The sequence below is a fragment of the Protopterus annectens genome, chromosome 14.part0 (assembly GCF_019279795.1).
Source record: "Protopterus annectens isolate FY-2018-M chromosome 14.part0, PAN1.0, whole genome shotgun sequence".
Taxonomy (NCBI): domain Eukaryota; kingdom Metazoa; phylum Chordata; order Ceratodontiformes; family Protopteridae; genus Protopterus; species Protopterus annectens.
Window position 1 is genome coordinate 62,794,162 of NC_056748.1, and position 24,009 is coordinate 62,818,170.

At 40.2% G+C, this 24,009-nt stretch overlaps 1 protein-coding gene across 1 annotated transcript in view; it reads right to left on the reverse strand.

Annotated features, from left to right (window-relative positions):
- Positions 1-24,009, reverse strand: part of LOC122788868 (kinesin family binding protein) — a 338,092-nt gene that overhangs the window by 302,568 nt on the left and 11,515 nt on the right. The window contains exon 2 of the mRNA XM_044055773.1: positions 7,060-7,158. Coding sequence (XP_043911708.1) covers positions 7,060-7,158 — 99 coding nt within the window. The remainder of the gene's footprint in view (positions 1-7,059; positions 7,159-24,009) is intronic.

The window sequence follows — 24,009 nt, forward strand, 5'->3', positions numbered from 1 at the left end:
TGGTTTCTAAATTTATCGCTTGCCACTTTGCCAGTAGCTCCGGATATTGATTGCCATAGCTAGGCATGCATTTAACTCTCATTCCTCTTGGAATTAACCTGTTTGTGCATGCTTGCTTCCATATGATATCTTTGCCAAGTAAGCCTCTTCAGGCGATATGCAGCTGCTTCCACTTCTCCGAAAATAACATCAAAATTAGCCTCTTCTACAACATCAGTCCTGACATGTTCAGAGAAATTATCATAATTAACTTGAAGTAGTGGGTTAGCAGCCCTTCCTGTAGTTTCTACTTCTGAGTTGATAGAGCACGGAATGTATTTTCTTTTATGTCCATCAGTTATTGGCCTTTCATTAATTCTTTCCACCATGTTCAGTGAGTATGTCACCAGGAAGCAAATAAATTTTGTAAAATGTGCTACTCACTGATAAGGTAGCAGTGAGCACAAAAATCAAACCAAGTAAAAATCACACTGGTACTCCACAGCTGTTTCAAATTTGAAGTATTTTATTAAAATATTTAAAGTGCTTTTAAGAACGCTTAAATAGTGCTTCAAACGCTTGGTTGACCACCAAGCAATATAAATCTTCTCAATAAGAGAGCTGCAACAACCAAATACCAGTGTTCTGATTGACGATGTTCCAACATCACTCAAAGTAACCACTTTAAAAATTTCACAAGTTAAGAAATTTTGTCAGTATTGCAACATATGATAGTATTCTTCGGCTTGAAGCTCTCAGTAGCACAAGCAATTCCCAGGCCAGAGCGCCAAAAATATTCGGATGTCACTAAGCAAGGTAATTCTTCTTAGTGAGAAACAGTACTGCGCTCAAGTTGTAAAAAAACGCAAAGGTAGTCGATTATAACAATATAAATCTTGGAAAATTTATAATACAATACTGATAAAATTTATGAGTGATCTTGGAACATCATCAATCAGAACATTAGTATTTGATTGTTGCAACTCTCTTACCGAGAAGATTTAAATTGCTTGTGAAGTGCTATTTAAGCGTTCTTAAAACATTTAAAATATTTTAATGAAATACTTCAAATTTGAAACAGCTGTGGAGTAGCGGTGTGATTTTTACTTGGTTTGATTTTTCTGCTCACCGCTACCTTATCAGTGAGTAGCACATTTTACAAAAAGTATTTAAACTCATCCATCTTCGCCACCTCTACTTCTTGCATCCTCACCATTCCTGTATCCTCCCTCTCATTCACACACACATATTCTGTCTTAGTCCTGCTGACCTTCATTCCTCTTCTCTCTAGAGCATATCTCCATTTCTCCAGGGTCTCCTCCACCTGTTCCCTACTCTCACTACAGATCACAATGTCATCTGCAAACATCATAGTCTACGGGGACTCCTGTCTGATCTCGTCTGTCAACCTGTCCATCACCATTACAAATAAGAAAGGGCTCAGAGCTGATCCTTGATGTAATCCCACCTCCACCTTAAACGCATCTGTCAAGCCCACCGCAGACCTCACCACTGTCACACTACCCTCGTACATATCCTGTACCACTCTTACATACTTCTCTGACACTCCCGACCTCCTCATACAATATCACAACTCCTCCTAGGCACCCTGTCATATGCCTTTTCTAAATCTACAAAAACAAAATGCAACTCCTTCTGACCTTCTCTGTACTAACACTCTCAACTCATGCTCACCACAAAAAAAGACTAAACTACTACTATTTTCCCCAAATCTCTCTCTCTCATGAAAAAAAAAATTTAAATCCTCTCTCAATAATACGACCACAGAAATACTTCTAATAGCAAAAGGGGTGACACTGCATGATAAGCTTACATTCGACCTGCATGCACAAAATCACATAAGAAAAACTCATCAAAAACTAGGGATGCTTTATGGAGCCAAAAACTCTTACCAATGGCAATAAAACTACACTTACCACTACTTATCTCCTTCCCCACTCTTCTTTACGGCACTCCCATCCTTACTAACCTCCAGACTTAATAAAAATTAAAACTTCACAGATGCAATAACAAAGCTGCTAAATTTGAAGCACATACTCCTCTCAGAACCCACCACTGTACAGCACTGCAAAGCCTAAATTGGTTAGAATTGCCATATTAACATTTACAAAACTTATCACCACCTATAAAATTATTCTGCATCCATCTGCCTGTCCAGCACTTAAAATGTTCTACACAACTATTTTCCTAGTCAGTAACTGTGATCCAGGGACCAGAACAAACCTAGCAAATCTGCTGGGCATTGTATGTACTCGTACAAGGGTGCCAAGGCCGGGAACTCCTCACCTGTACCCATCAGGTCTATACTCTCCCATCTTTCAAAACCACTCAAAGACTTCCTAGCTAAAATCTAACTCTGTTCTTGCTCAAAACTAGGACAAACTATATCCCTAAATGTGAACAAGCACCTTTTCATTCCTTATAACACCTTACTGCTAATTCTCTTCCCTGACTCTCTCTCTAAATACATCATAAGCCTGTTTTTTCCCTCACTTCTAAATACATCATAAGCCTGTTTTTTTCCCTCACTTCATATTGCAATTCATATTTTTATTAGACTAACTTATCTTTAATTTCTCTAAAAACTATATAACATTTCTCTAAATATTAAATGATTGTCATATATCTATCTTGTATCAATTTTTAACCAATATTTTTTATATTATGTCTAACATTTAAACTGTAGATGTTTTTGTTTTATTTTTGAAGACTAAAATTGTTCTTAAAATGTTTTGCAATAATTTGGAGCTTTTCTCCCCGGGCCACCACTAAAAATAGGCTTCTACCCAGTCAGACTTTCCGAATTATCAAATGTCAATAACTAAATAAGTAAATACATTTTCTTATTAATACTGCTGTAGAACATTCTGAAGTTTGAGATACTGCGGTGTTTTATATTTTTTCCATTCCTCTCATGCTTTTTTCTATCCTGCATTAGCAATCTACTCTTTTTGGATGGCCAAACAGCATTATGTTTATTCTCTTCCTTCTAGGAGGTGCAAGGCTATTCAGAATACTAAGGTGAGCTGTATTAAATTCACTTACAGCAACATCTAAGTGGAGGGGTTTTAGGATGTTCCAGTTAACAGACAGAGTAGTAGTAAATATTTCTGGGTTAAACTTGGAGAAGTTGAATATTGTTTCATAAATATACTGTTTAAGTAAATGTGCGTACAGATTGGGAGATGGTCACAGTCTGACATTGTACCAGTAGTGGTGAATTTACTAAGATCTGATATTACCTGTACTGGTAAATTTACTAAGATGTGATATTAAGATACAATCTAATATGGATTAATCCATTAATTAGAAATTATATAAACTTTACAAACATTTACATTTTTCATTTAATTCAGTTAATTAATTAGTAATTGCCAATTGTTATTATGTATGAAGTCTGATGTCTTGCTATACTGTGGAATATTAATTAGGAGTGTGAAACCGTACAAGTTCATGCAGGATGTAGGGCAGTTAGAGGTTATGTCCAACGCATTGATGCTGACATCACCTAGTAATATTTTTTCTTGTGGAATTGTTATGGCTATCCAATGAAGGATATCTTCCAGTGTAGCTGTACCATCACCAGGAGGGATGTAAAAGACAGTAATATATATATATTTTCTTATTTTCAGAAATAACCTCTGCTGAAATGAATTGTTGGTACTGTTTGTTGTAAGGGACAATATGGTAGTTGTTGAAAAATATTAAAGCAATACCACCACATTCCTCTTTATGCACTTATTGCAGATGATGACATAGTTAGGTTTAAGCCAAGTTTCAGTTACAGCAAGAATATCAGGCTTATGTTCGGTAATCTAGGCATGTAGGTTCAGTAGTTTTCCTTCTTAAACAAGGTGGGAGGCTGACTGTTTTAGGAAGTAGTTTATGGAAGGGAACTGTCTTGATGCTGGTTGTGATAGGTGGGGACAGGATGAGAGTGAATGTTACCTCCTAGGAGGCTTTTAGTAATACTAGGGTATTACTGATTCTTGTTATTTGGACAGTATTTTTTCACTTAATTTGATTTGAGTTGAAATTGAGTCTATATTTGGGGTAAAGGTGAGGGGCATCATTAAACAGGTTAGGTGTGTAGATAGTTTAGGGATGAAGTTTGGACAGGTGGCATGGTAGTCTGAGAAATGGTTCAGCAGGTGGAGAATACAGGATAAGCTGAGGAGTAGCTTCACTAAGTAAAGGGATCGGGTACTGTACTGATGACAGGTTGTGGGGAAGTAGGAGTCGTTGCAGGCCTGCTGGATATTTATTGGTGGTGAAGTCTGAAAGCTGTTAAAAGGTAGGTAGGAAGGAAGCATTTTCTGTGAAGGAAGAGCTAGGTTGTCTTGGCATCTTCTCTTAGGCTTCTAAATTTTAAGAAATACGTGGTTTTGAAAGGATACAGTAAGAGAATATAGTTAAGATAGGAAATAGTGAGGGTTTATTTGTGGACCGTAGAAGTCAAAATGTATAATAGAAGGGTACTGTGGGCAGGGGTCGGAGTAGGAATGGAGAGAGTACAAAGCAGTAGGAGAGTGAGAAAAGTTGTTGGGAATAACGCTAAATGTTAGATGGAAGCTGGGAAGTAGGAAAACAAACAGGAATGTTTGTCTGATAGTAGGAAAGTAACTGTAGGCACAAGTACTGTATTTGCTGAAACACATTAACAAATGTCAAATAAAGTTGCATTTATCGGATACGTGGGATGGAAGAAAAGGACAAAGCCACTGCACAACCCAAAAGAAAAATCAACACCCAGGCAACAATACCTGATAAGGCTATCAGCTTGAAACCTTGTAAAAATCACAAACCTGCAGTGAGCAGCAAGTGGTCATTTCAAATCCAGCCAAATGTGTTTTATGTTGTGAGAATGATAGATGTTTGGTATACTGGGAAGGAACGAGTGGGTCCTGGGAAAGCTGATCCAACAAGCATCACAAGAGTGATGCTGCAAGTCCCAACGGTTAAGGGAGACTGAACCCCTTTGCAGAGCTCAGATTTACTGATAGAAGATATAGTAACAATCCAAAAGTCATGGGACAGTCTGCAGCCTGAAGATGAAACTGCTGGTAAAGCAACCAAGCCAAGAATCTGTTGGCTAAGGTAAGCAGTATACGAGAAAGTGCAAGCATACATAAAAGCCAAAATGTCGAACCTGACATTACAGGAATACAAGTGTCAAAGCCCGCCCTACAGCACAAAAACAGAGGCTGTAAAAACTGACAATTTACAGCTGCAGAGAGACTCATGGCATCACACAAGGTGCAATGCAGCAAGAACAGTCCGAATATTAAGGCCAGACATCCAATGTAAGTCACCCTAATAAATTCTCTCAAAGTACGAAGAACCCAAATATATGGACTGATTTAAAGCTAAAATACCGAAAAGTTTGTTTCTCAGATATGTTAGAACACATGCAAAAAAGTTGATTCTGATATAAACATCCCATGGTCAGCACAAAAGGTTAATTTACAGTGACTTGATATAACATTATAGGCACGGATACTACGAACGGAATCTTTTAAGCTTTTAAAAAAGGGGATAATAGAAACCTAACAGTTTGTTTACTGGTAATGAGATTACATCAATCCTTACTCCTACAAACATCAGCTGGAGTTCAGACTACAAGTACTATGTTGGTATGTTGTTGTTGTTGTGGTTTGTCTTTTGGCTTTACACAGCAGAACACAGGTCCGCTAATGATTGGCAGTTTTTTTTTTTTTTTGTAATTTATTACATCTGCAGGTGTGAGAGTGTGTGCATTGAATTGAAGTCGAAGCGCTCCAATTAGAATAAAATGTCTTCGTTTTAACCCTCACAGCACACTTTGCACGTGCATTTGACAGAGTGCAGAGCCCATTCTTGCTCTGGTCTGTCTTGCTTCAATATTGCTGAGCTGCACACAAACCCACATCACAACTGGAAAAGAGTTCAGCTAGCTCCTACAGTGCATATTTATCATCAACAGTAATGCTACTGAAACACACATACTTCAAGTGAAACACAGTGCAGAGAGCCTGTTATCAAAATTTCAGATACCTATATATATATATATATATATATATATATATATATATATATATATATATATATATATATATATTGCATGTATGTGTGCATGTGCTCCCTAAAGCTTCTTTTGCAACCCCCCATGCAAACATACTTAAGCAGTATACTAATACACATGCTGTTGTATGGTGCACCCTTCAAATCCTAGTTGTTGGTCTGCATCTGATACCATTCTCAAAAGTATGAATATACAGCACACAGACAACCTTCAGTATGCTCTACATTGCCCAAATAACTGAATGAATTACCTGCAGAAAGATGTGTGAGCCCATTCATGAATCACACGCACACATACATTACCATGTTTAATACAGATCTGTATTTCACCTTGTGCATATAGTGAATCACTTCTATGGCATCTCTGCCCCTTCTGACTTACAACTCACTGGCTGAACACACCAGTGTATTTGCCTACCCATTTAAAATGGAATAAAAAAGGTATAGCTTTAAAAACTGCTCATTTTAACCAGTTATGTTTACTTTTTATGAAGGCTAAAGACAGCTGGGTGACACTGTAAGCAGCAATGTTGACTTTCTGCAAGAGGATCTCTGGTTCGGTTTTTGGCTGGAGTGACTGCTGTGCAGAGTCTGCATTCTGTCCCTGTGTCTGCATGGACCTCTAGGTACTCTAATTTTAAGCCACATCCCAAAGATATGGTAGGAGGACTGCTGATTCTAAATTGGCCATTAGTGGCTGTGTGCAACATGGAAGAATGATCCAGCAATCTACTTCAGTTCTCTACTTGCCTAGTAAACTTGGTGGATGGCAATTGATGTTCACAGGGTTGTTAAAGGAGCCAGATGCAACTCAGCAGCAAATAATGAAAGAAAGACAGCAACATCAGAACAGCAACAAATAAAATACTACATTTTGAAGGAATTTTCACTGCAAAATTAGTAACAAAAGCTCCTGCAATCAGGCACTTTTCAGTATTCTCTAAGTAAAGGTGTGAGAAATCCCTGGCTTTCTGAATAACGCAGCTTCTGAAACCTTACCTTTTTCATGTACTCATTATACAAAGCTTCCGCATCCTCGAGATAAGTCTGAGCTGTATCGATCTCATCCCTGCCTGCCCACAGTATTCCCAGCTGGTTCTAAACAAGACAAAAAAATTACAATTTAGAACAGCAGCTAAGGAAAACAAAATGTTCTTATCTGCACATGCAGCAATCAACAGCAAAAACTGGTTTAATTAAACTACAGAATCATGCCTAATGTTTAGTCCTTGTTAATGAGAAACAATACAGACGAGCAGCCAACTTTCAGAGGCAACTTGGGCATTTTCTTGTTTAAGCAAAATCCTCAAAAGTTACACAGTATGCAATTAGAGGTTGCAGGACTCTTCAAATTTTAAGCAAGCAAATCTTACACAGCTTATCATTTCACCTAATAACCAGTTAAGCAACCAATTAGGTCTCTGTTTAAATCAGCACATGCATGTAAACAACCTAACATTATGTACTTACCCTAACAACAAATCTGAATTGCAATTCTATCATCATCATCATCATCATCAAAACGTTCAGGACCACAGCTATCCGAACTTAATCTAACATATACAACTTCCCCAGGCTGCCTGACCCATCCCCTCTTTTACCCACAATGCTGTGAAGATCTCTATAAGCCTGCACTAACGTACACAGCAGGAAAAGGAGACAGAGAAAAAAATACATGAGCATAGTGCAAGAAGATTACCCTGGCCAATCAGAACAAGGCAGAGAGACAGAGATGGATATGGTGATGAAAATGACACTGCTAATCAAAATCTTTCATTACAACAAACATTCGCATGAGGCATTGGGATTTTTCCTCATTTCAGGAGGGAAAGTTTCAAGCTTAGACTCTTGGGGGCGAGTTCTCAATGGACTACACCCCTGAGTCCTAGCAATGTGAAAGAAACCTGCATAAGAAATCACATCTGCCTACAAGCCATAAGGACAGCATGACGCACAGTGTAAAAAACAATAAGTAAATGGTATCCCAGGGTATGCTTTTGGGAGCTTTGCATACTCTAACACTGCATCCTAAAAAGAGTTTTACAAAGTATGAAGAACATAAATAGGTGAAGTACAGTCAACATCACAGATCCTCATACTGTGGACAAAAAGAGCTCTGGAGGTCATGTAGCTAGAGAGCTCGAAGGTCAAGTTACAGAATGGGCTTCAAGCAGTAACATCAAATCCACCAGAATAGCAGCAACAGAGCCTGTCTGAAGGCTAAGGAGCCCAATTACACTCTAGGAAGAAGAAGCAAGCTGGGAATCTCCTCAACTAATGATTATTAGAACTAATACAGCCACGACTGCTTACAATTCACATTAAAGTACAATACGTTCCGAGTTAGTGCAAAATGACAAAAAATACACTGAACCCACAGACATTGCCAACATCCTGGCAGAAAGGTTCAGTGCAACCCCCCCCCCCAAAAAGAGCAAATGTCTATCCCAACAGAGTGTAGCCTTCCTGAGATCACAGATGCACAGGTGAGAGGGGCCCTCTCCAAAGCAAAAAACACAGCATCAATGGGACCAGACGGTGTCCCGGGCTGAGTCTTACACGAGCTCAAAGAAGAACTAAACCCTCATATAAAGTCACTGTTCAATCTCAGCCTTACTACAGGATATGTATCCAAGGAATGGCGTACAGCAACAGTGGTCCCACTCCACAAAGGTGGTGCCACAACAGACCCCGGAAACTATCGCCCTATAAGCCTGACTAGCCTGGTCTGCAAAGCTATGGAGCGTATCATCATGGAAATCATAAACAAAGACACTGGAAACCTCCAGACACTGGATCCTACCCAATTCAGCGTTAAGGGCAGATCTTGCTCCTTGAACCTGGTCGACTTTTTTGAAACAGTTACCAAAGCCATAGATGAAGGGAAGGTAGTCCACACAGCATACCTAGACCTCGCAAAAGCCTTCGACACAATATCCCACTCAGGCATCATAAATAAGCTCACCAGCTTAAATATCAACCCCGATGTCACAAGATGGGTTGCAAACTGGCTCAGGGAGAAAACCCACATGGTCAGAATAGCAGGTGCCATGTCAGACTCTAAACCAGTTACAAAGTGGTGTCCCACAAGGCTCAGTCCTGGGACCTCTCTTGTTCGGTATATATTTCTCCGAGGTACAGGCTAACACGGGTGGACTATGGCTGACCAAGTTCGCAGATGACTGCAAACTGGGTGCTGTAATCGACTCTCCGGCTGACACAAGCATCCTCCAAAAGGGTCTCACAGAGACGGATAACTGGTGCCAGAGCCATAGCCTAAAGCTAAATGCCAAAAAGTGTATAGTCATCCCCTAAAGTGCCCACAAATGACCACATAGGTGGTAATCCATTAAGTACGGAAGAAGTAATTAGGAACTTGGGGACCCAAGTAGATAGCAATCTCCCATTTGACAATCACGTTGCCAAAATGGTTAGAAAGACGTTCTATATAGCCCACCTTATCATGAAAGGGTTCGCATCTAGATCAAGAGAGGTCATTGTGCCCCTCTACTCATCACTTATCAGGCCCATAATCGAGTACAATGCCCCGTTTGGGATGTACCTTACCCGACACCTTCAGCAACTGGAAAGACCCCAAAAGTATCTCACCAAGAGGATCAAGGGGCTCAAACAGATGACCTATGCAGTTCGGCTAAAGAAACTCCAGCTCTACTCAGCTGCGTACCGCCTACTCAGAGGCGATCTGTGTCTGACGTATAAAGCCATGTCCAACCCAGAATTAATGGACATGTTTCACCTCAGGAAATCCAAATCCCTTAGAGCTACACGCTCCAGGAACTTGAACCTCAGCACAGAAATAAATAGGACATGCTGGAGGGACAGATTCATATCCCAGAGGCTCCCCTCACTCTGGAACAAAATCCCAAACCATGTTAGGCAGAGCCCACTCACTGACCCTCTTCAAGAGAAATCTTGACGAGTGTATGAGAGATCATAAGTTTACCCCTGGGATCTCTTCTGTGTCCCTGCTTGACAGAGGTACAGTAAACTAACCGTAAAAGGGCTACCTTCTGTGACCTACTATACAGAGGCACAGTCAAGTAATATAAAAGGGTGGCGAAAGCCAAACACACTCAGGCTAGGCTTATAAATGCCCTAGGGCAGATAGCCTAGTATCAACCTATGAACCTATGAGGATTTGCTTGTAATTAATGACCTAAAATGAAAAGCATAAAAGGTCACTAAGACGTGGGCTATAGGAGGGTTTAGGGATTTCCTAAAGGAAGGGAAAATAAACGTTGAAACTGAAAGGTATACTGTTGTGAATCGTGATGGAGAAAGCACTTGGTCCATGTAGAAAAAACTCCAAGGGCCACTTCGATGCATGCAAGAAAGTGAGGTGCTAACATACCTGCCTGTGCATCAATTAACCAAAATGAGCCATTTTACATCAGATCATTATCAGTGCAAATGTACCTGCCTGTGCTTCAATTAACCAAAATGAGCCATTTTACATCAGATTACCATCACATCTTCTACTTTTAACAAGAATCTTGCAGAAGAAATGGAGCAGCCATCATAGTTAATAAAAGGGTGTCAAAATAAGTTTTTTGTTACAACCACAAACAAATGGCAACCTCAATCACACTACAAGGCAACTCATTCAACACTTCAGTGATAAAGTTTATGCACAAACTACTGATGCTGAAGAGGAGGCTAACAAGTTTTACTAGGATCTGCAGCAGCTTTTGGAAAGATCATCAAAATAGAAAACATTTACTATAGGTAACTTGAACGATAAAGTAGGTAGTAATTAATCAAGGCATATGGTGCAATGCTGCCAAGATAATTCACAGGTCATAAACACTCAAGTCTAAAAGACTGCTTTACACATGGATATTACCAGATGGTCATTACTGAAAGCAGATTGACTATATACTTTGTAGTCAAAGATGGAAGAGTTCTATATGGTCACTAAAAAAGATCTGGAATGCACTGTGACAGACCAGCAGCTTACTGAAACTTTACAGATCTATAAAAAAAAATTCTGCTTTATTGACAACTTCAAACCTTTCAACTGTGTCAACCATGACACTCTATGGCAAGTTCTTAGAGAAGTATAGATACCAGGTCACATTATTTGCCCCCGAGGAATCTGTATGCAGAAAAAAGCAGCAGCTAGAACAGAATACAGAACATCTAACTGGTTCAGGATTGGAAAAAGATTACAAGGCCGTATACTGTCACCCTGTTTATTCAATATATACATTAAATATTATCAAGTGAAATGATGGGTTACGTGAACTAAATGACAGAATCAAAATTGCTAGGGGAAATATTAGCAACCTTGGCTTTGCAGATTATATCACTCTGATGGCTGAACATGAGGAAGTGATGACAAGTCTGTTGTTAAAGGAGAAAGTAGAAGGTGCAAAAGCATTTATGTTGAGCAACAAGCCAAACTATGTCACTTATTCCTGTCAGTTCTCAATGTAGATACTGAAGAAGTGGAGGCCAGGACACATTTTGCTTTCTGGATCTCTGCAGATGGCAAATGCAGCCATCCCACTTCTACCTCTTCCCTTCCTCCATCTCCAACCACTCTTAATTCTTACAGTCTCAAAACAACCTACCTACCTGTCTAGTCTGTCTCCTATACGCTACCTCCCCTACATCTCCTACTAGCCATTCTTACTTTCCTTTCTTGTTTCCAAACTCCTATACAACTAGATCCTACCCACTTTAAATAAGCATCTGCCTATTAACTCATTTTGCTCTAAGCAGCTAAATAATATTGTAACTAGTCACATTTTCGTCTGCTAATTGTTTAAAACCTTGTTTGTAACAACTCACATACTTGTCTGCCAATTGTTAATACTCTGTATAATTGAGTTGCCGGAGGAGCTTTTTTTCCTCTCCAGGTCTTTGCTTGTAAGATCCTATAGCTGATTGTTACTACCATGTTACTAAACTTTAATAAATTGTTTTCTAGTCCTGAGGAACTTTTCTCTCTGCTGAAAATGAGCCAAAAGCCCAGCCAGACTAACCAGGTTAACAAATGTAAAATAAATGAAATTAAAAGGCACTTTCTTTTTGGAGAAATCTGACAGGGTTTTAAAGAGCAAAGACATCACATTGTCAAAAAAGCTCCACATAGTCAAAGCCATGTTTTTCCAGTAATAACATATAACTGTGAGATATGGACAACAAGTAAAAGCTATGTGGCAGAAAAATTATAGTTCTGATCTGCAACACTAGAGAAAATGTTTGACAATTTCATAGGTTGAAATAAGACTAAGTTGGTCAGTACTTAAGGAAATAAATACACACTGTTCACTGGAAAGCCTGACAGCAAAACTAAAACTTGCATATGTTGAGCCTGACAATGGGAAGACAGGGTCCACTACAGGAAATACTGTTATGACACAAAATGGAGAAGAGAGAGGTTAAGAATCTTTTTACTGCAGGTTAATATTCAACACATTTCATGGTAAATATCTGTTAATGTTAAACTGCTTTCACTTCACTGGAGCTAACTTTCTGCTCTATTCTCCCTTTCTGTCCCCTCCTATCTCCATCCAACTTACCTACCCCACTAGTACTTTTACACTATGCCCGACTTTCACTGTTATATTATTTCTGTGTCTTCAACTTCTCTGTAGTTGACTTCTAAAGCGTACATCCTTATCCCACTATTACAGTGGTTCCTGTCTTTGCTACATATCACTAGCTCCATTCTTACCTGCTAGTGATTTTCACTTCACCGACTGTTTTTAGCAGTCTTTCGCGATTTCTGGCTCTGCCCGGCCTCATTCCACTTCTCTACCCTACCCCAAATTCCCATCTACCCCCACTACTCCTAAACTCATAAGTACCACACTCCACCCACTAAATTAACTTTAACCAATAAAATATCACATCCTCATTCAATCTTCTATTTACCTCACTTAACCCATCTCAAGCCACCACTTGCCACTCCCAACCCCTCCATCCCACTTTTTCATGCCACTTACTCCCAACCCCTCCATCCCACTTTTTTACGCCACTTGACTGTAATATACTTCTGCACCAACCAACACATTTATCTATCTACTAATCCTACTTAACTAATAATGCCTCTCACCCCTAACACAGATATAAAAATCATAAAAACTATAATATCTACTGTATCCAAGCGATCTCTCAGCAGAGACATTCATCCCAACCCCAGACCAACATATTAAATCACTCCCACACTACATTACACCTACCTAGGAAATCAACTGACATACTGCTACTAAATATAAGAAGCATTACAAATAAAATCTGTGATCTGCATTCCAATCTGTCACTATACTCACCAGATATAGTAACTCTAACGGAAACATGGCTACAACCAGTCATTAGTAGTAATGAAATACTGGCTCCAGGGTACAGCATACTACGGAAGGATAAACTAAATGGGAAGGAGTATATATTTAATATATAAAAATCACCTTAAAGTTGAGACTGTAGACCTAATCACTCCCACCTTTGACAACGCTGAAGTAATTCTTACCACATTAAAACTTAACCCCCCCAAAAATGGTGAACAAAATTGGATGTTACATCCCACCTGGAAACATACACATATTAGAAAATTTACTGCACTGGACCTCCACTTCACTCCCACAGGAAACAATCATAGGAGATTTAAACACCGATTGGCTCACCTGCAATTCTATAAATCCCACTAACTATATTAACCTCTAAGCATTTACAGAACTCATCCACTCTCCTATGAGACTAGTCAAAATATCCAAAAGGCAGTCAATACTTCATTAAATTTTGATAAACAGACCAGAGCATACCTCGCACTCCATCTGCCTCCCAGACAGCCTGAGTGACCATCTACCAACTTACTTACTACAACATCAGTCTCATCATACAAAATAGACTACCTACCTACTAATTAGAGACAAAAAAAAAACTTTAAACCTAGCAACTTCATATCCGCCCTAAAAATCTGTACCTCGACCCCACTCATTAAACTCAACCTAGACAAAGCTGTCAAATACTTCGACTCTACCTTTTTAGATATTCTGAACACCCATGCTCCCCCCACAACAATCAGAACCAAAGCTACTATTACTCCCTGGCTTAGTAAAGATACCTAGTCACGTCTTAAAACCAAAGACGAAGTCCGGGAACAATGGCATAAAAAAAAGACCCCAAACTTCAAAGCAAAACTACCTAGAGCTCAGAAACAAAGCAAAGAAAGCAGTTAAACTAGACAAAATTAACTCCTACTACAACATACAAATAAGACACCAAGGCAATCCTCAGAATTTCTGGGCAGCCATTAAAACATTCCTACCAGGTAAATCAAGTACACCCTCCCCAACTACTTCAAACACCACAGAAAACATACCACCTCAATTCACTAAATACTTCACAGAGTCCATTCTAGCCTGATCTAACCCCCAGGTTCCCTCCTCTCTCACTGTTACCACCCAATTCTCACATTAACAACAACACTTTTTCCTTTGAGCCTATTTCCATAAATACAACTAAAAAAGCTTGATAAACTGAAATCTACAATACTGGCTGCAGACAAGCTACATGCCTACTTTCTGCAAATCACTACTCATGCCACAACATATTGGACCTGGTCATCACCAGCATGAGCGACAGGTGCTCTGTACCGGAGGTCAAACCTTCACTGGTTAGATCAGACCATAAATTACCACCACCCCCAATCAAGGAAACCACAGTGAAAAACTTTTCTAAAGCAAACTTCACCTTACTTAAGGCAGAGGTGGTAAGTTTCACAGCCCCCACGCTAAAGGATAACACTGTCCAAGATGCAGAATCACTTACAATTGCACTCTATGAGCACCTACAAGGATGCATGGATTGTGCCATCCCTAGCAAAACCAAGACTCACTCCCCTAAGAGAAGGAAACCAGTCTGGTGGACCCCTGCCATAAACAGGTTATACAACAAAAGGAGGAAACTAGTTCAGAAAAAAGCAAATCCCAAGAAGGAAAGACATCCCTGATCAGTATCAGTAAGAAACTAAGGTCCCTCATAAAATCATCCAAGGCTAACTTCGAAATAAAAATAGCCAAGGATTTGAAAGATAACCACAAAGCCTTCTTTAGCTATGTCAAGAATCTAAGTGGCAACTCGCAGATATGCTATGAGATAGTGCAAGATAGCACAAAATATACTGAACCTACTGATACTGCCAACATACTGGCAGATAGATTCAGTGCAGACTTCACCTCTCTCTCACCTTCAAAAGGGCCCACAACAATATCGGAAAAGTGTAGTGTCCCAGAAATCACAGAAGCACAGGTGAAAACAGACCTTTCAAAAGCCAAAAACACAGCATCTATGGGGCCAGATGGTGCCCCAGGCTGTGTCTTGCACGAACTACAGAATGAACTAACCCCCCACCTAAACACGCTGTTCAACCTCAGCCTCTCCACAGGCTACGTGCCCATAGAATGGCGCACAGCAAAAGTTATTCCACTCCAAAAAGGAGGGGCTACAACTGACCCTGGTAACTATCACCCCATAAGCCTGACTAGCCTGGTCTGCAAGGCTATGGAGCGCATCATCATGGAACTCATCAACAAAGACATTGGGAACCTCCAAACACTTGACCTGACCCAGTTCGGCTTTGTTAAGGGCAGATCATGCCTACTAAACCTGGTTGACTTCGAGACAGTCACCAAGGCCATAGATGAGGAAAAGGTGGTTCACACAACCTACTTTGATCTCGCCAAGGCGTTCGACACGATTCCTCACTTGGGTATTAAAGAAAAACTCACCAGCCTGAACATAAACCCCTACGTCACAAGATGGGCTGCCAACTGGCTTACAGACAGAACTCACACGGTATGAATAGTGGGCTCCAGGTCCGACTATAAACCTGTCACAAATGGTGTCCCGCAAGGCTCGGTTCTGGGACCCCTACTGTTCGGCATATATTTCTCAGAAGTACGGGCAAACACAGGAGGACTATGGCTAACCAAGTTCGCCGATGACTGCAAACTGGGAGCCATAATTGACTCTCCAGCTGACACAGACATCCTCCAAAAAGGTCTTACTGAGACAGACACCTGGTGTCAAAGTCATGGCCTCAAGCTAAATGCCAAAAAATGCATAGTCATCCCGTTTGGGAAAAACGAAACGCCCACGAATTACCACATAGGCGGCAGCCCCCTTAATACAGAAGGGGTAATAAGAGATCTGGGGATCCAGGTAGATAGTAATCTCTCCTTTGACAATCATATTGCCAAAGTAGTTAGGAAATCCTTCTATGTGGCCCATCTAATTACTAAGGGGTTCACATCTAGAAATAATGAAGATATAGTGCCCCTCTACTTGTCACTCATCAGACCCATCATAGAGTACAATGCCCCATTTGGGATGTACCTCACAAGACACTTCCAACAGCTTAAAAGACCACAAAAGCACATCACCAAGAGGATTACTGGCCTCAAACATATGTCCTATGCAGCCCACTGAAAAAACTCCGGCTGTACTCGGTGGCATATCGCTTACTCAGAGGTGATCTCTGCCTGACTTACAAAGCCATGTCCAACTCAAAATTGATGGACAAGCTCCACCTAAAGAAATCAAAGTCACTGTGAGCCATGCGCTCTAGTGAGCTAAACCTCGCCACAACAATAAATAGAACATGCTGGAGGGATAGATTCCTGTCACAGAGACTCCCCATGCTTTGGAACAAAATTCCTAACTACATTAGGCACAGCCCCTCACTAACACTCTTCAAGAGAAGCCTTGACGAGTGGATGGGTAACAGAAAGTACACCCCTGGAATCACTTCATTGGCTCTGCTTGACAGAGGCTCAGTTAATTAATCAATGGAGTGGCAAAAGCCGACACACTCTGGCTAGGCTTATAAATGCCCTCGGGCAGATAGCCTAGTACCTACCTACCTATGAATCTATGATGCAATTGCCTACCCAGTAGCTATACTTATTAACAGATACACATCTGAAAATTACATCCCTGCAATTTGGAAACATGCCCACATTATTCCACTCCACAAAGGGGGTGCCTCCACTGAACTGACCAACTACTACTCTTTCCCTTCTATCTAAAATACTAGAGAGGTGTACTCATTCTTAAATAATGGGCCACTTACATAATCTCCTGTCAAACACAACACAGCTACTGCCCCTTCCACAGCACTTACACTGCTCTAAATGTCTTTCATCAACACAATAAATCATCACAGAAATAATGCTAGATATGTATCTGCTATATTTCTAGACTTCTCTACGGCATTTGACATGGTCTCACATAGTAAACTCAAATGTACTTTCTGATCTAACTCTCAGCAAATCCACCAATGCTTACTTCCAAAACTATTTAGACAGTCAGCACCAAGCAGTATAATGGCAGCAAGATCTTTCCCCTCTTCTTCCAGGCACTCTAGGAGTTCCCTATGGTCCCATCCTGGGACCCCTACTGTTCTCTCCATTTACAAAAAGTCGCCATTCTTCTGCCCACAGGCCTCTGTCATACAATATGACAACGCGACACTAATATGTGCTCATTCCTTCTCACAAGAACTACACATACTAACTCAAAAATCCTTTCTTTCTGTTGAAGCATGGCTCACCAAATCCCAACTAATTCTAAATCCAAACAAAACTAAACTTCTGCTTTTCCTGCCTACAAGATCTGTAGCTCCTAACACTTCACTCAATATCTTGTCCAGCAACAATACCACAATTGCTCCTGTAACTTGCACCAAACTACTAGGTGTACAGATTGACAATAATATGAAATTTGATATTCACATCTCCCAGACCATAAAGAAAGTACACAAAAATCTGCGCGTTCTATATAGAAATAAGCAGTTTCCTACTAAAAACACCAAGTCCACCACTGCACACACACATCTCCTTTTAACACTCCTTTATGCCTCTCCAATTCTCATTAACCTTAAGAAAGACTGAATTAGCCAAACTTGACTAGTACCACAACAAAATAGCTAGGTTTGCCATTGACTCTCTTTACAGGTCACACCACTCTACAGCTCTAAAACAAATTAACTGGCTGGAACTACCTCACCCCCTTCTATACAATCAACTCACCTTAATCCATAAAATCCTACATCATCCCAAAAAAACTCCTGCACTCCAAAATCTACTACACCCTTACTCCAGTAATAAATTCCTTCTTGAGGTAACAAGCCAAAACCACAGCTGGTGATTCCCTCTTCTCCAACAAATATAGAATATACTGCCTGCCCATTTATCATTCAATTCCTCCTTAGTACAGCTCACAAAAAAATATATATAAACTTACCCAACTCACAGTTATGTTCCTATACCAATCCTGGTTAGTTCCGAACCACAAGTCTTATCCCTATTCTCACCTCTAAAAACTCTACTAAGTTACAAGCATTTCTTAACTATAACTCTGGAAATTTAGTTACATGCTACCATACTTTCAAAATGTACTCACAATAACATGTATTCTAGCAATGTTATATTAAAATGAGTGTAATTGTGTATCATCTTTACATACTGCATCTTAAACCGAATGTACCTAGTATCTTCGATATTAACTTTAAGTTTATAACATGCATTTATCTGTATTTTATTTTATTTACTTCTATTTAGTGGAGCTTTTCTCCCCAGCCCTCCGCTGAAAAAGGGCGTGTGTCCAGTCGGACTTTCCCAGTAAACAAATGTAAAAACAAAACAAACAAATAATTAAAATAAATATATACCAGAATCTATTTTAGAGTCCCTTTTCTCTTAGTCTAAAATGGAGGATGAAAGGGTTAGTTTCACCTCAGTTGCCAGCATCATAACATGTGGCATACTCAGGCGGTGTAACAACTGCCTGATGCTCACAGACCATGAATTATTGCTTAGCCAAAAACTATTTGAGAGATGCACACACTTAACTAAACTGGAGGTCACTTTCTCACATACAATCAATCAAGCACATCCTGTGAGCAACAGACACTAACACAGAATTTCACAAAAACTCACTATGAATTATCAGATGCTGAGGCTCTCAAAAGTCCTTGCTCAAGCCCCCAAGGCCCATTAAGAAAAGAATCATGCATAAGTACAACAACACATACTGGTACGACCACAATTAAAAGTCACCACATGGTAGATTATCCCAAACCCATCGCATTGATACACTCACCAGACACAAATAAGAATGCACTAGTGTTTGTTGCAAGGCACACCAATGCTAGCTAATATTTCAAGGACCCTCAAGGACCTTAAACTTGGCACATAGGATGATGACATGATGGTCCATGTGAGGGTAAATGACCTGGTATGCAAACACCTTAGGGATATGCAGAGAGACCATGTCAGAGCTCTCCTTGCAAGTCACAAATGGGAGGAAAAACCCTAGCATTTTGAAAATCCTTCTTTCACTAACGATGATGCCAAAGTACAAAGAAAGGATGACTGGTTTTAAAACCTGGTGTCGTTCAAGAGGAATCCCGTATGTGTAAGCATGGGATGAGATGCTTTACCAGGGATGGATTGCACGTCTCCATCCTAAGACTTCCTTATACTGGCCAAAGCAAGTCTAGCTAATGAACTTCCCAACCTAACTAGTAAAACAAATCAAGTGCACAAACTCATCAAGGGAGGGTCTTGCTCAGTGCTATAAGCCTAAACAACAACTTAGTGGACCTTGAGGCTCTTATGCATTTGGAATTCTCAGAAAGCACTCCCTCTATACCTGAATTTTCTGTAGACCGTAACTTTAAACCTGATGGAAACTGTGGGGGCACACTCATATTTGTTAGAGACCTCATTACCACGAGGCAGATTCCAAGGGTCTTAAAATTAGAACTTGAGACCAAAATCACACTGAATACAATCAAAAGATCAAAGCCTAATACAGGAACTCCCCTTTATGTCCCCTAAAAAAACATACTAGATTGATAAACATTGTACAAAGCATCTACATGCACTCTTCCCATGGGAATCACGTCACAAAGCATCTACATGCACTCTTCCCATGGTAATCCCGTCACAAAGCATCCACATGCACTCTTCCCATGGTAATCCCGTCACAAAGCATCTACATGCACTCTTCCCATAGGAATCCCGTCACAAAGCATCTACATGCACTCTTCCCATGGGAATCCCGTCACAAAGCCTCTACATGCACTCTTCCCATGGGAATCCCGTCACAAAGCCTCTACATGCACTCTTCCCATGGTAATCCCGTCACAAAGCCTCTACATGCACTCTTCCCAAGGTAATCCCGTCACAAAGCCTCTACATGCACTCTTCTCAAGGTAATCCCGTCACAAAGCCTCTACATGCACTCTTCCCATGGTAATCCCGTCACAAAGCATCTACATGCACTCTTCCCATGGTAATCCCATCACAAAGCATCTACATGCACTCTTCCCATGGTAATCCCGTCACAAAGCATCTACATGCATGTTAAGAGAAAAAGTTTTAAAACACATTATTATTATTTGTCTCTTTCTCCCATCTAGCAAAATGAATATGCTATTTGCTGAAGTATTGGTAAGAAAAGGTCATTGAACCATGTTTATTAAAGATGGGCTTTATCTATGACAGATGTAGTTTGCTTATGAACTTGAATAACACCTGTTTTCTATACTTCTGAATACTGAGGCAGGCTCTGGAAGATTCCAGCTACCACTGTGGTTTTGAGGTAAACGTTCTACACTAACTGTGGTTTTGAGGTAAAACATTCTTTTCTGAGGTAAATTGTGATCCTAGATGTTTTTCATAACCAACTGTCAATTGTTAGAAATGTAACAAAAGCTATTTTGGCTAGTAACAGGAAAGTATAAAAGTTGATGTCAGTAACCAAGCTGATCAGATTGAGATAATCTTGGCCAACATGTTGCTGTAATCTGGTTAGCAGTTAATAAAGGAAATTTTCATCACCTGAAGCAGATGTGACTCGCTTGAATTTTTTCTTCTGACATTTTGGTCCTTCGGACCGGAAACCTCTACGAAGATACGGATCAGACAGAGAGAGACCGAAAAACCTGCGCAGGTGAGGGTCTCTCATCTTAAAGCCCTCCGATTGATTTGTCGTTGGAAAGAGGCCGGCCGCTCTCTGATCCCTACCAGAGGGACGGTTTCCGAACCAACAAGGGGAAACGGAGTCTCATCTGGTTCAGGTAAGATGAAAATACCTTTTTTTTTCTTTTAATTTAATCTTGTCGACAGGGGTTTTATTTTTAGTTAAGGGTGGGTAAGAATAATTAAGATTATTTTGTTAGGATTACCTGTTATTTTGTTAAGATCCCCGTTAAGATAGCCCCATTTTGTAATAAGCCCTGTAAAAATAATTTTGATGCAGTCCTAAAATATACAGTCCTAAAATAAGAAATGCAGTCCTAAAATATACAGTCCTAAAATAAGAAATGCAGTCCTAAAATATACAGTCCTAAAATAAGAAATCTAGGAAAACATGGGTTCAAGTTGCTGCAAGTGTGCGAGTGATGCCTGTTTAAATGTTGATGCTAAGTATATGAAAAGTTTAAACAAAAATAATGTTAAATTTTTGAGAAAGTGGAAGTTTTAATATGATTTTGATGGTACACTGAATAAGAATGCCTGTGCAAAACTGGTTAGAGATTTGAAAAGAGATGCAGGAACTAGAACTAAAAAGCAAAGACAATTGGGATTTCCCCAAGCACAAAAATGGTTAGAAGAAGCAAATAAACGAGCTATAAAAGAAAAACAGTGTCAGGAAAAAGTGAAAATAAATCAAAAGGGATCACTGGTGCCAAGTGGAAAAGTAGCTTTATTTTTAGATAAGGAGGATGAGCACAAAGTTTGTGCAGTACAAAGGCAGGCAACCGCCCCACCATATGGTGAAATTGCTGCTGCCATACCGGGGGAACCTCCTCAATATCAGTCTGAAGATGTGGGATCTGTACAGCAGGGTGGGTCATTAGCTGGTCAAGGAAATGTTGTGACCCCTCCAATTTACCTACAAATTCCCGTAGTACCTAAAGTTGCTTTGCAACAGGTAGACCAACTTATGCAGTTAAGGTCAGGACCAGCAGGGCAAGGACGCTGGGCTATTAAACTTTGACCATTCAGAAGCTCTTCCCTTAATACAAGTTGCAAACCCACAAGCAGGAGATGTTGGACAAGAACCAACTATTTTAGTTTATCGTCCCTGGGCTAGAGAGGATATAAAACGAGCTACGGATAGTATTCCTCATCCCAAGGTTAATTTTCAAAAGTTTTCTGAGGACATAGTTGGTATGCGTTTAAGTTATCATCTAAATGGTTTAGAAGTAGAACAAGTAGTGCGACAAATCTTAGGTCCAGATTGGCACTTAGTTTGTGGTACTTGGACATGTAAGGCAGATGACGGCACTACATTAAAGCATAATTCTGGGGTGTTAGACACGAGTCACTGATCTGTTAGAGAATTTCTGATAAGTGGCGTCCAAGAGCAGATTGGACAGTAATAAATCAGTGCATTCAAAATGATGATGAATCTGTAGATCACTATATTGTAAGACTGACAGAAGTGTTCAATAACCATTGTGGAATGATGATTCCGCAGGATCAGACTAATGATAGTCCGTATGAACAGCAATTGAAAAATGCTTTCCTTAAAGGTTGTAAGGCTCCGATAAGTAGTTTTATTATTAAGCACATGGTAGATCATAGAACATGTAGACTGCAACCTTTGTTTGAATATACACGACATGCTGAGCGACATTTTAATCTGAAAAAGAAAGTACAAGTGCTGGCAGCAGGGGATGATAGTGGTATATTCTTAGTACAGGACCAAAGGGGGCAAGGGCGCCGTGGTGGCGTAAAAAAAAACATGGGGGGCCACAATGGGACACGTTAAATGAACCGGGTGGACATTCAGCCTATAGGGAAAGGTTAAAACGTGGAGAATGTTTTAAATGCGGTAGACGTGGGCACTTCGCTGCCGACTGTGAAGAGTGGCAACATCCCCCACAGCTTACAAACAAGGGCTCCGCATGACTATATGATAGTAAAGAAAGGCGCCACCTTCATTATGGGGATAATGAAGAGGCAGACACTCTCTACGATGAATGTCAGAACACTCTAATGGAAGGGCGGGATTGTGACTGTGAAGTCATAAACCTGGCAAATTTGGGTATTGCTATGCATCTAGATCAGAAACCCATGATAAGAGTTTTTGGTTGAGGGACAAAAAGTGGAGTTTTTATGTGATTCAGGTGCATTGCGTACACTTTTGAGTCCAGCAGGTCTGCCTCAGAAATGCGAAACAGATGAGTTTGTCCTTGTAAAAGCGGCAAACGGGAAAATTTATAAGGAACCACTGTCTCATCCTCTACTGTTCACAGATCCGCAAACAAACCAAACTGTTAGGTGTAGGGTAATTATATCAAAAGTTTGTCCAGTTAATTTGCTGGTAAGAGATTTGATGCATGTGTTTGGAATAGCGGCAATTCCCACACCTAAAGGTATTGAGGCAAAACGGTTAGCAGATGGCTTAGTAGTACAGGGAGTACAAGACTTGTTTTACTGGTATAGCATAGACTTGATTTCAGACGGCCCGGGGAGGGTTGATACAGAGTTGATCAATCGAGCTCTAAGTAAATCTAGGAGCGGGTCACCGCAGGTTGCGGTGCACTTACATTGTACAATGTTCTATAAGGCCCCTGGTCCGGATAAAGAATTTGAAAAAGAATTCTTTAAGCACAAGTGTGAAAGGATAATTTTGAATGATATGTTTTGGGATACGCAAGGTAATACAGTAGTAACCTGTACTTTGACTAAGGAAATGAGTTCTTTATATCACTCAAGTTAAAGACCGCATGTTTCAGTTACTAAAGCAGTGGGGACACATTGGGTAGATTTGGCGAAAAAGGTAACGATTTGGAACACAATGTCTGAACGTCAGTTAAAAGATCAACAGATCCAGGTACAAAGATTAAATTGGGTGACTTGAACACGACCAAGCGTGCACTTCAGGGATGACAAAGTAGAA